Source organism: Acanthochromis polyacanthus, chromosome 16 (assembly GCF_021347895.1).
Source record: "Acanthochromis polyacanthus isolate Apoly-LR-REF ecotype Palm Island chromosome 16, KAUST_Apoly_ChrSc, whole genome shotgun sequence".
Lineage (NCBI taxonomy): Eukaryota > Metazoa > Chordata > Actinopteri > Pomacentridae > Acanthochromis > Acanthochromis polyacanthus.
Genome location: NC_067128.1, coordinates 14,851,550 through 14,864,996, shown reverse-complemented (window position 1 = coordinate 14,864,996; position 13,447 = coordinate 14,851,550). Strand labels below are relative to the sequence as shown.

The window sequence follows — 13,447 nt, the reverse complement described above, 5'->3', positions numbered from 1 at the left end:
GTCTGCTGCTGTCTGTATGTGCATCCAGGAGGGAGTCACCTTTTCTGAGCACGAGTTTGACTCTCGATGTTCAATGTAGACATTATTTCAGTGATTTCCTCCTGATCTAAAAGACATCAACATGTACTAACAGAACTGCATAGAATTCAGCTTAAATAAAAAACGAGGTTTTCAAAACATAGTTTCATACTGTGTTCCTGTCACATTATGTCACAACAGCTCCCACTGTTTAACAGTGTTAGAATGTTTTAAAGGACTGTTTTAATCCACACACAGTCAACTCAGCAGTGGAACATCTATCCCCACGTGTTACTTCTTTGTGTAACACTTTTACACGACTGGAAACAAGCAAAAGTTTTGTTTCTCCAAAGAACAACCAAAGGAAGGAATTGTTTGCTGAAAGCAGACAATGAAGAGAGAGTCTAAATGTGGCTGATGGTGGTTCATCCAAGTTAGAGTCAACGAACTAACCTGCTCGTGTCAATAAAAAGATCACAACTGTCTCTGCTGCTTGGACTCAACATTTTTATTCTGGTATTCATTGGAGGTGTTACGAGTGTCACTCTCTTGCACAAATGTTACAGTCCAGCAAGGTTACAGGAAGGGAGTCAAGATGTCACAGGCTTTTTTCATCGTGTGTGTGCGTATTTTATTTTTTTTTACATTTATTACACCAAAAAATAGAGTGAATTATCTTCAAAATATTAATAAAATTCAAATTTTTCCAATAATAGAGATGACAGTGATAATTCCAGTCAGGCTGATAAATTTGTCTGTGAACGTTCTCTAACCACCAGTTCAGGGTAACCAGTCTGTTGGTCCAACTCTCTGGTGAACTGCAGGTCGACCGCTTCCCCAACGACCACCTCGGCTGTGGTGAAAATCTCCAGATCCCCCAGCACGTGTCCCCCGATTGTCTTGCCCTCGCTGTCCGCCAGGCTGATGTGGAGGTGGGCCTCTGGGTTGAGCGTGCCGACGAAGGAGACGATCTCAAACCTCCCTGTGAGGTGTATCACCTGAGACAGAAGGCCGAGAGCTTTAGTCGTGGTGAGCTGAGCGAGAACACGATAAACCACAGGTGATCTGCTGTTCTGCGTTTCTACATCTGCTGCCTCACGAACCAACTCAAAAAAAGACTTTTTAAATAACTCATGTCAAGACAAGCTGAGAAACCCATTTGAAGTGAAAATGTGAGCAGCATCTCACACCTGTACACCATAAAAACTGTTTTTTATGCACTACAAAGACTTTCAGTGACAAAGGCACTAAAACAAGTTTGAAGAAAATCAACTTACATGGCTGATGAAAACTTTTTCCTCTACTTTCTGCTGCCCTATACTGAACTCATGTTTTAAACAAGCTGAAACATATATACATCTATACTGTCAGTGATAATCAGTACGGATTTGTACATTTTCGTACACACTGTTACCAGTTTTCTTTGTATTTAGACTCTTGGCAGCTTTATATTCATTGAAGTGACAAAATAATGAGAGGGTCAGACTTACAGCGGAGTTGGTGCAGAATAAGATGAAAAACGTATACGAGATGAGGACAGTTTCAAAGTGCTGTTCAGAGGCAACAAAGTCAGAACATCTCCTCTCTTTCATCTGCTTCTACAAACACACCTCAGGCCTCCACGCTGCTGCCAAGTACCTCATTTGCATTTGTCGCCGTGGCGCTTGCCAGCCTCAGCGTTGCCTTGGTGACGCTGCCCACACAGGTGATGATGAACGGTGCTCGGAGTCGTCTCTCCTCCACAAAGGCCTGCAGACACCCCAGCAGCTCCTGACCAGGACTGAACCGGACCGCATGGACCTGCAGAGACGATCCTGCTCCTGCTGAACTCTGGGAAAAAGAAAAAAAAAGGCTGAATTTGTGGGTTATTGTCACTTTTATTATTTACTAGTTTTAGCACTTTATTACCTAGTTTTTCAAAACTATTCTTTTTTCACTCATAAGACTAAATTATTCAGGTATAAATAAATACAGATATAAAATTCCATTTTGGAAATAATACTTCTGAAGTTATGTGAAGGGAACATTTTCACTGCTGATCTGGTTGGCTACAAACAAAACACAAGAAACAACTGGAAACACCCCAAAAGGTAGTATTTATATGAGAAAGTTTCAGAAAGATCAGCAAATGTGGATGGTAATTCTTTCCCTTAAAATCTAAGGTTCTTACCACCCCAGTGAGACAAATAGAAAATACAGACACAAATCTAACTGAAGAACAATTATCAGAATTTTAAAAAGTTTCTCTTTGAAGAGAAAAATAAGATTGCATCATTCTAAAATAAGATTTGACTTTGTGTCAGTGTCTGTCTTGTGTTTCCTTTATGCATGTCCTGTTGGTGAACACAGTGAGTCATTTACATGCTGGGAAACTTGTGATTTTGCTGCTTTCTAATCAAATCTTATTTATATTCACATTAATTATCAAATGCCAGAAATCTGACATAAACACTCTGAAATGAACTAAAATTGAATCTGGGCTGCTTATGTTTTGTTTTATTATGTGTTTTCAGTGTATCTACTCAGAACTTCACAGAAAGCAGTACTGATAACTGGAGCAGTTTATCAAGTTCATATTGAAAATGCGATTTAACACAATGCAGTTAGGAAATCACAAAATCTGCAGTTTAGGACACACAATGTGTGGCCATTAAATAACAAAACTAAGATACGAACCAGACTTAAATGTAAATCTTCAGATTTTTTTTTTGCTTATGCATTGATCAATGTATGGCACATAGTTGCATATTGAAGTTTGAGTAACATAAACATAGTCCCATTATTTAATAGTCACACCTTGTGCATTTTGCAGCACGTGTGACCCAGAGTTGTGTCAGTGGTTTTACATACTGATGCTGTCAACAATCACACTTCTGATGGTATCTCTTGAGACCCTACTTCATGGACTGCATCACAGTCAATAGGCTGAGAGATAATAAATCTTAAAACATCATAAAGATGTGGGATTAACCAAATTGTAGAAATACTGAGGAAAACATCTGATTTAGATTTCTTAAAAAAAAAGTTAACTAAAGCATTCAGATGCAAGGCAATTCAAGGTGCTCCACAGAGACATAGAAGTGCATTAAAAGGACAATAAAATCACATTTAAGAAAAAATACAAACAAAGAAAGCAAAAACAAATATATATTAAGATAGTATGGCATTCTATGCTATTTCATTTGAAAACCTGCAGTAAACAATAAAGTTTTAAGACTTGATTTAAATGAAAATAAATGAAAAATGGTTTTAGTAGATCTCAGCTTCTAAGAAGCAAAGAAACTAAAAGCTACGTGACTCTTCGTAGTTTTAATCCTGAATGAGCCTGGATGACGTCAGGAGCTTAATTGCATTAATCAGAGATGTGCTCAGGCTTCATATATTTACAGCACATCAGGGACTGGACTATCCCTCAACCCATGCCAAAACTAATTTGTCTTATTTTCTACAATTCCAGCGCATTAAAATTAGACAAAATCTAGAATATTTGTCTATTTTAGTCTACAGTTGAGGCGTTTCTGTAGTCTCTGAGGAGAACTGACAACATTTACACACTTTTACATTTATATTTATTGCTCCACCAGCTGTGTGATCAGCTCAAGAAGCAGAACATGGCTGTGTGGTAACTAAAGGCACTGAAAAGCAACACAAACGTGTGTTAGTCCAGGCCGGACAGAAATGGCTCTTTTTTTTGTTCAGTGTGTGTGTGTGGTCCATTCAGATCTTTAACAGGATCACGGCTCTTAACCAAACAGCAGCGTGACCTCTGACCCTACGGGGGGAGGAGGGAGTCCCGTGCAGCCGACATTAATGGAGCTCATGCTGGTCTGCAGGTTCACAAAGAGCTTTCAGAGAACAGAGGGGAGGAGCTCACATCACATTGCTTTACATTTATTTACCTCACATGTTGATGAGCCACAGAGCAAACCGGCAAACCCCTTCAGCTCCAAAAACAACCATTTAAAGCTCTTATTTGATTTAACTTTCAAGAACCGGATTTCCTTTTAAATCTGCTTGGAATTTGTACTCACTAGTTCCCTAAAAATGTTTTAAATGTTTATTATGATCATGTCTTGATAAATTCCATAATCATTTATTATGTAAACAATCATTTATTAATAAAGAAATGACTGGATATCACCAAAATGTCAACTAAATAACCGTCCAAATTTAATAACAACCACCTTCTCATTAGCTAAACAATAATAAAATGAGCTTATTTAAAAATTCTTTTGATTGTGTTCTTCGTATTAAGTTGAGATAATCATGACGGATGTTTCTCTTTTGGCAATATCAAATTTTATATGGAAACTAACAAATTGTCTCCGTTTCTGAGAAATACCTTCAACTAAGTTACCCGTTACAAAAACACCTCTCAAGAAAGTGCGGTAATTCCAGATCACATGACCTGCTCCACATGATGTCATTTCCTCCTGAAGAACAGACTGACAAGACTCCAAGGGTTTCTGAGTTATTTAATATAAATGTGGCAAAGTGGGCTAAGAGAGAATGGATAGACAACACCACCTGGGGATTTGCACCCCAAGATATATTTAAACAACTCACAATAGAGGTAGGCACGCAGATCTAAATTAAATCCACAGACTGGAGGACGTGATTTCACAGCAAACTTAAAATACTTTATTAAACAAAATAGATTAAAACAAGCAGACTAAATAATAAGATGTGGTGTGGGAGCTGCCAAAAGAAATAACTAACTACAGGGCTGAGGCTTACCACGACAGCGGTAACAAAAAAGGGAGGAGAAATCCACACTACGCAGCACCCGAGACACAGCAACATAAAAGTGATAAAAGGACCACCACCAGGGGACCGCTGCCACTCCTGGGCCCTCAGCACCTGTCAACAGAAAAAAAAACCCAAAACAAAACACACACACCATTAAAACATGCAATGGGCAGCCCTCACACCACTAATAAGAAACACAGCAACCCTCTAAAAGGAATAAAACAAAACAACAAAAACAATTAATCAAAACCAGAATTAACACAAATTATTCACAGCATAAGAAAACTAATCCCAAACCAAAACCCACAATTAAGCAAATAATCCAAAAACAAGAAACAGAATAACTAACAAAACAACCCCAAAATATAAACTCCACGAAACAGGAACTCAAATGAAGAGCTAACAGGAAAGAAAAAAAAAGAAAACAAGAAGTTTTACCAAACTTTGACCACCCGGCGACAAAGATGACCCCTGTGACCTTGAAAATGAGGTCACGGTCACCAAATTTGAACTTGACCTGTGTCTTATTATGGTACACCTGTGTACCAAATATGGTGAGGCTACATCAATATTTTATCGAGTTATCGTCCGGAAACCAAATTGTTACAGACAAACAAGCAAGCAAGCAAGACCATGCAGCTGAAAACAATACCTTCCATAAAACGCAGTTTTTCCGGGCGGTAAAAAAGACGGCAAACAAAGACGTCTGCAATATTAAGAGCGAGCCACAATCTCCACAGCGGCGGTGGCTGGCGCACATGCTGCCCCAGCCAATCCCCAGCCTGCCCTAACAGCAGCAGCACCTGTTGTGTAAGGGAACGTTGGTGAGGAATCTGTTGGGGTAACACGGGGGGATTTGAGTGAGGGAATGTCCGGTTCAAGCTTGAGAAGTAAACGGTTGAAAACAGCCCGCTCTCTGTCATTCTTTTCTTAGATAGAAACCCACAGTGAGTTACAGGCGTAACGTAACATGGTGTCACACTAGTGGTTGTCCGGTGGAAGAAAAGGATAAATAAAACACCGAAACACACGAAGGACGACGAGAGAAAAAAAATGAGTCTAGAAGACCAACAAGTTCTGCTAGCGGCACCGTTAGTGCAGCCACAGCTAGCCCAAATGGCGCTACCTCAATACTTCCTGCAGACGAAGTTTGATTTCTCAAAACCCAACGAATGGCCGAGGTGGTTCAAGCGTTTCGATCGCAACAGAATTGCATCACGGCTGGACAAACAGTCTCAGGACACTCAGGTCAATGCTTTCATGTATTCAGCTGGGGAGGACGTTGAAGACATTTTGAATGTGCTGCCGTTAACGGAAGCTAGGAAGAGATCATTTCAAGCTGTCAAGGACGCGTTCAAAAAGCCCTTCGTGAGCAAGAGGAATGTGATATATGAAAGAGCCTGCTTCAACCGTCGGAACCAGCAACCGGGTGAGAGTGTGGAGTCTTTTATTACTGTGGTGCACACGTTAGCTGAACGCTGCCAGTTCGGAGCTCTGAGGGAGGAGCTGATAAGGGACAGAATAGAAGTTGGAATTCTAGATGCCAGGCTGTTGGAACCTTTACAGCTGGATGCAGATCTCACCCTAGAAAAAGCAATAACCCAAGTCAAACAAAGTGCAGCAGTAAAGAAACAACCAGAGCTGAGGAGGGCTGAGCAGACAGCAGGACTGGTAGATGGCATAACAAAGAAACAGAAGGGGCATACATTTTTTTATGAGAAAACAGACAGTCTGCCAGAAAGGTGTGGCAAGTGTGGGAATATGAAAAAACACCAATGGAAAGAATGCCCGGCACGGGATGCTGAATGTCGAAAGTGCCACAAAAAGGGACATTATGCTAAAACATGCAGGTCAGCAAAAGGGGTGCACGACATTACGCAGGGATACATGAGAGAGGAGGAAGATTTCACTTTTTTGGGGAGAAGTGAGGTCAAATGGAGAGGATGAATGGGTCGGAGTGGTGCAGTTAAACGGGGAGGAGACGGCATTCAAGCTGGATACGGGGGCTGCAGTCACCGCTATTCCCAGCAGCACCTACTCCAGCCGAGTCCACGGGGCACTGCAGCAGCCAAAGAAAGTGCTTTATGGCCCAGGGCACCACAGACTTGAGGTTGAGGGGCATTTTAAAGGGAGTCTGAAATTAAAAGGCAAAACAACTAGACAAGAGGTTTATGTTGTTAATGAATTGTCCAGACCTCTGTGAGGCCTCCCAGCGATCAGGGCCCTCAATCTGGTGCAGCGCGTCCATGCCGTGGAAGCACAGCAGAAGGACTTTAAGGCGCTGTTTCCCTCGATGTTCAACGGGCTAGGGAACTTGAAGGAGCCCTACACTGTCACTTTGGCTTCAGATGCCGTCCCACATGCTCTGTCTTCTCCACGTCGAGTGCCTCTCCCCCTTCGTGACAAGGTAAAAACGGAGCTGGATCACATGGTCAGCATGGGTGTCATCTCCAGGGTGACAAAACCCACACCCTGGTGTGCCGGGATGGTCGTAGTGCCAAAACCCAAAAGCGAGATAAGGCTGTGTAACGTAACAGCACCGGAGAGGAGACAACGCCACTCCAAAAAGAGAGAGCCAAGACAGCAGTGTTGGTGGCGGCCAAGGAGTGCCACACGCGGAGAGTGAGGCTGACTGGTCGGACAGCGACAGAGGAGGCCCGCAGCCCAGGCTCAGCTGGTGATGGCCACGGGAACGTGCTACACCCACAAGCTTCACAGTCCAGCCCTCAGGTATGCCATGCTGTTTAAAAATGCCAGCACTGCTCCACGCTGCACAGCACAATTTCCACCCTCGCTCACACTGAGGCTTGCCGGCTCCATAAAGGAGGAAGAGGAAGAGAGGAAGACAGAGGGGCCAACCACATGTCTTTATACTCTACCACTAATTGATTGTCACACTACCCCTAGTGGCAGGGAGTGCAATCCTGCATCTTGCCACATAAAGTAGTGTGTGAGTCAAGTGTGGACTTATTGCATGTCAACAGGTTTACTACAATATCTTTAGAAATAGCTTTCAGTTTCAATTGTACATATAATTAGAAGAATCTTTCCCTAAAAATGCCATGTGGTGTTTGGTTATAGGCGGTCATGTTGATTTTAGGCCTGAAAAGAGAAAAAATGTCAACTATGATACCTGTCAACCCTGTTACAAAAAGTCTCGCAATTACATATTGGCCTGTATAACAATATGAATGAAAAAATACAGTAAGTTTTGACCAGATGACTTGAACTATTCAGGGTTTATTTATTCTTATTTTTGAGTACATCTTACTCAAAACAAAACATAATAAAAGAAGCAGATAAAGGCCTTTTGGAACCTTTTTCATGTGGTTTAACACTGACTAAGGCCTCCAAAATCATTTTTCACTTCACATGCAGAGATCAGGCTTTGCTCTTATGATACAGAGATGGTGGTGATTCAAACAGTTAATATTAAGTCTATGGAACAGATCTGGGAAATAAAATCTTAAATTTACAGTTTTGAAAATAACTATTAAACTAAATGTTTCTTTTATTTGTTTGTTTCAAAGTCTTTACAACAGGCCTTCAGCACCGATAATTTATTTTCAGTTTTTCAAAGTGATTAAATAATTACAGTCTCTTCAAAAATACACAATGAAGTCTTACAATCATTTTAAAAATGGAGTTAATTATATGATGCATAGGAACTGTAAAAAATGTCAAAATTCATGTTAGACGGCTGAAAAAATAATAGTCACCATTATTTTGTGTATGATTTGTGAATTAAATTATCATTCAAAAAAGCCTAAAACAAGAGAACTATGAGATGATTTAAAAAAAAACAACAACTTTTTTTTGGCAATAACAAAGAGAAATGCAGTTAGAGAGTCATTAGAATCCATTACGACCAAACAGAAAGCTGCAGCAAGAATAACAAATGAAGAGGCGAGAGAAGAGAAGTGTGCTAAAACGCTGAATGAGGCTGAAAAAGTAGAGCGCAAAGTCATTAGAAAACATCTTCTGCTGCACAACCCTTTTACACACTACAATCTTTTCACTTGTCTCTGTTTTATCACGAGCAGCATCTCCAACAACCATGTCACTTCTGGTGATAAATTACAGAGGACTGAAAAATGCAGGAAGCCGGTGTGATCATTACACTGATGCATCTTTAAGAAATAAATCTGCTTAGTTTTGATAAGTTCATTAAATTTGCTGGTCCTGAACTCACTTACAAATCCCTAAATAATCAGCTCCTTCAGGGACCTGCTGGCTTTTGTGAGCGTTTATGTTTCAGTATCATGAGAGGCCTAAAGCAGGGTCTACAAGGGTCATCTCCAGTCACAACATCCAATTTCATTTCTACGCTGATGATCTCCAAATCTATCTTCCGGTTATCCATAATGATCACTCTGCGCTCGACCCTCTCAATAACTGTCTCCACTCCGTGAAACAGTGGTTGTCCCAGAACTTCCTCCATTTGAATGAGGGAAAGACTGATTACATTCTCTTCAGTCCTGATCCAATCCGTAGGTCCCCTGATTTTGGTTTTTCCACACCACAATTTGCTTCTGTTGTGAGGAATCTGGGTGTAATTTTTGACGAGGGACTTAACTTTGAGAAGCAGGTCAGTTCAGTTGTAAGGGCGAGCTTTTTCCAACCAAGGCTCCTGAGCAGAGTTAAGCCATTCCTGTCCCAGGCAGATATGGAAAAGGCTGCTCACGCTTTCATCAGCTCAAGGCTTGATAATGGTAATGCTCTTTACGCTGGACTTAATCACTCATTCCTCCATAAACTTCAGTTGGTTCAAAATGCAACAGCACGTCTAATCTCCAACTCCTCAAAATACTCGCACATCACTCTGTTTTTTTTTAGTACCGTTGTACAGTGTTTGTGTTATGTCAGATTGTAATGTAATGTAATTTTGTACTGTAAAAGCCCATCTAGGGACGGACATTGCAAATTAGCCTTGGCTATAATTTTTTTTTTTTTTTTTGGTGTGCTACTTGTTTATTGTACGCACTTGTCCCTATCAAATAAACAAACAAATAAATAAATAAATAAAAATGACCGGTATAAGAATCAATGGGAGGTTGGTAAATTGCCAACAGCTCTGAGATGTAGGCGGGCACACGGCCGTTTATGGCCGTAAACACGAACAACAGGACCTTGTACTGGACTCTAAAGCGTACCGGAAGCTAGTGGAGTGCTTGAAAGACCAGAGTGATGTGCGAGTATTTTGAGGAGTTGGAGATTAGACGTGCTGTCGCATTTTGAACCAACTGAAGTTTATGGAGGAATGAGTGATTAAGTCCAGCGTAAAGGGCATTACCATTATCAAGCCTTGAGCTGATGAAAGCGTGAGCCGCTTGTTGTTTGTTGTACAAACACTGTACAACAGTACTAAAAATGGGTACAGACTTGATCCCTTTTTAAAACAGACTTCAGTTTATTTTTAAAAGCTCCTAGGTCCAGGTCCCTTTTTAGCTCAGGTGGTAACAAGTTCCACAGTGTGGCAGTCTTTATTGAAAAGGCTGACTTCCCCAATGCTGTTTTTCTACAAGGCACTTTTATGTTCCCAGTGGCGGCTCCTCGTGTAACGGAGCCCAGTACTCTGAGTCGGACTGTAAGCTGTCCAAGGACCTCAGGGGCTTGATTATGCAAACATTTATACAATAATTTTAGGTTGCAAAACTTAATAAAATTTTCAAAGTTTAGAAAATTTAACTTCTGCAATACTTCACAATGGTGGGTTCTTATTTTGGCCCATGTATGGAAGAATGTAGGGTCCAATCACTCGTGTATGTAAGTGTTAAAAAAATAAATTGCAGCATGCGGCATTCAGGGTTTAACACTTGACTCTAAGCATATTATTTTTAAAATCTAATTATTTTCATTGTCATTTATACTGTCAGTTCTTTTCTCAGTTAATCAATTAGAGGTCACTCTATAAAATATCAGAAAATAGTAAAACAACAACAAACAAACAAACAAAATGACAAATGTTTTGTGTTGCTCCCTACTGTCATATTTTTATGACAGTTTGCTCTTGTAGAAGAGAAATTTAGAAGAGAATATTTTAACTGCAATAAATAATAATAGTCAAACACTTCAATTGTTTGTCAAAAACAGTGTGTAATTAATGTATTAGTTGACAACTAATACATTAAATGTTGTAACTGTGGTGACAAATGTGTTGAGCTGCAACATTTCCACTGTGTCACCACACTTCACTGCGATTCTGATAAAAGTAAAGAAAACCACGTAGAAATCACCAAAGTACATCAACCAGGGGAGAAATCAATCTGACAGGCCTTCAGACGAACGCATCCGTTAAAGAGCAGCAGCTGGTTCAGTGTTCAGTCAAACAACCCCTAACATCAATGACTTTAATTAATTGGCTCCAGAAAATGAAATGAACAAGGCCTCATTTGTTCCTTTATGACTGCGGGTCTTTAGCTGATATGAAAATAGTCAGAAATGATTTTTAGATTCAGTTACAGCTCTGTTAACCAGGAAGTATCTCATACAGGTTAATACTTTATGTCACTGGATCTGTGCTAAATAGAGATAAGTTAACTTTGAGTCTCAGGGAAACAAAGCTACTGAGAACATTAGAAGAAGCAAAATTTTAACATGTGTTCTGCGTGTTTATCTGCTGTCGATCCAGCTTTTACAAACACTGGTAACAAAGTGCAAACTCACCATGGTGTCTGTCTGAGGCTCCTGAAAGACTGGACTTTAGCTAAACACCTGCAGGATCAGCAGGTTGGAGCTGCTGAGCATGCTCACACAGAAACTCTCAAACGTTTCACTTCCTGCTGAAGTTTTCCAGAAGTATAGGATTTAGTATCTCTGGTCTTTGATTGCCACCTGCTGATGGATCTACAGCTCTGCAGCAGGAAGCAGGTTTGGGTACTGAGCTCTTCATAAATATTAGAATACAGTGTTTATTCAGAAGTGTATGTTCGCAAAGATAATGGATTTAGAAGCTTGCATATATTTAAAATGACCTTATAAGTTACTAATTGTGTGCTTTTTATTAAAATGATATAATGCAAAAGTGAAACAAATCATAGCTATAGTTTACTGTGTAGATTACTACAAATTAATGCTCCCCAGTTAACATCATGTTTACTTACTTGCTTTGTTCTGATAAATAATGTTTTATTTATACCAATACCTGTGCATAAGAAACAAATCAAATTAGACTGTTACCGAAAAAAGTGAACAGGAGGTGAGGGGTCCAACAGTCAGTCAGACTTTATTCAAATAGATATGAATATATTCACATAAATGCAGTTTTTGAGACATGCAAATCAGGGGACCAAGATATAATGAACTTTAAAGTGGCAAAAGAAAGTAATAGGTAAAAAAAAAAAGACACTTTGCAATAATCTACTAGTAAATAGCTACAGAATTCTTCAAATAAATAAATAAATTTAAAAAAGCAATAAAACACAGTCAAAAATTAAAAAAGATAACACACTGCACTGCAAATGTTTACAACAAAGTGATTTAAAAAAGAGCCCTGGTTGTTCTTCTAATAAAATCACCTCTGTTGTTCTTAAAATTCAACTAAAAACAGAAGATTCAAAATTGTGAATCACTGTGAAAGTGTAAAAAGAAACATGGAACAGAATGACATTGCTTGTTTGTTTGTGTGTGTGTGTGTGTGTGTGTGTGTGTGTGTGTGTGTGTGTGTGTGTGTGTGTGTGTGTGTGTGTGTGTGTGTGTGTGTGTGTGTGTGTGCGCAAATCAAATCTACAAACTCATTTTCAACGGAGTCTTCTTACCGTATACCTCCAGGTGGCGATGTAGTTTGGAAAATAAACTCCCAGTCTCCCAGTTTTCTGCACACAGTATGCTCACTGAATTATCTGGACACTTTTTAAAAAAATTTTCTCCATGCTAAGTCAACAAAAAAAATTTATTTATATTTCACAGGATTGTGGAGGTTGAAAGTGAGCAACATGTAGAGATGCTGGGCACAATATTCATGGAGTCACTGGATCAATACAGTACAGGTTAGATCTGAACTTTCTGTGTTGTTCTTTGAGAATTACTGTATGCAATCAATGTGAAATAGCACAACTTTGCTCTGCAGAATTAGATTATATTTAGATTTACTGGGAATCAGCAGCACTGAAGTAGAACATTAACAGATCCTCCTCAAGGCCCTGGTGTAAAATTGCAGTTCATGTTAGTTGCTGTTTTGTACAATTTGTTTTACCAAACTGCTTTAAATATTTATGTATTTCAAGTGAGACACTGAAAATATGAGGCAAGAATGTAATAATCTGTCACAGAAGTAAACATGGCTGCCATAGCTAACATCTGTCGTCTACTTTCTTTAATAACGGATTTATTTTCTGGCATATAAAATGTACATAAAGAGTTGAAAATGTTGAAAATGACTATTTGTATTTTCAGAAACCCAAATGAATCTATTACAATGCATTTTTTTTTGTGAGGAAGACACCATAAAAAAAGTTTTAAAACAAATATTCACATTTGAGAAGCTGATACCAGAGATGTTTTGGCATTTTGGGTGGAACTGATACATATAATTTCACTTCTGGAGTCCTGGTGGTTTTCTGGTTGCTCAGGGAAACACTGAAACTGATTTTGTGAGAATCATTGGGACACCAACAACAAACTTCTGCCCCTGGGGGCTCCTCAGGAGGTTAATCAGGTCATGCATGTAATGCTGCATCTC

The 13,447-nt window shown here is 39.6% G+C and overlaps 1 protein-coding gene across 2 annotated transcripts; it reads right to left on the bottom strand.

Annotated features, from left to right (window-relative positions):
- Nucleotides 1-503: 503 nt before the first annotated feature.
- Nucleotides 504-11,552, bottom strand: LOC110951615 (bifunctional protein GlmU-like). Of its 2 annotated transcripts, XM_022194781.2 has the most exons (4): nucleotides 11,434-11,552; nucleotides 4,756-4,878; nucleotides 1,657-1,848; nucleotides 504-1,016 (listed from the first exon to the last, which is right to left on the bottom strand). In XM_022194781.2, exons 1-4 carry the CDS (start codon nucleotides 11,434-11,436, stop codon nucleotides 756-758), a joined length of 579 nt encoding a protein of 192 aa, XP_022050473.1. In that variant the 5' UTR covers nucleotides 11,437-11,552; the 3' UTR covers nucleotides 504-755. The 2 variants fall into 2 exon arrangements, with proteins under 2 accessions (XP_022050473.1, XP_022050474.1); XM_022194782.2 differs by lacking the exon at nucleotides 4,756-4,878 and having other exon boundaries at nucleotides 11,434-11,528.
- Between the last annotated feature and the right edge of the window lie 1,895 nt (nucleotides 11,553-13,447).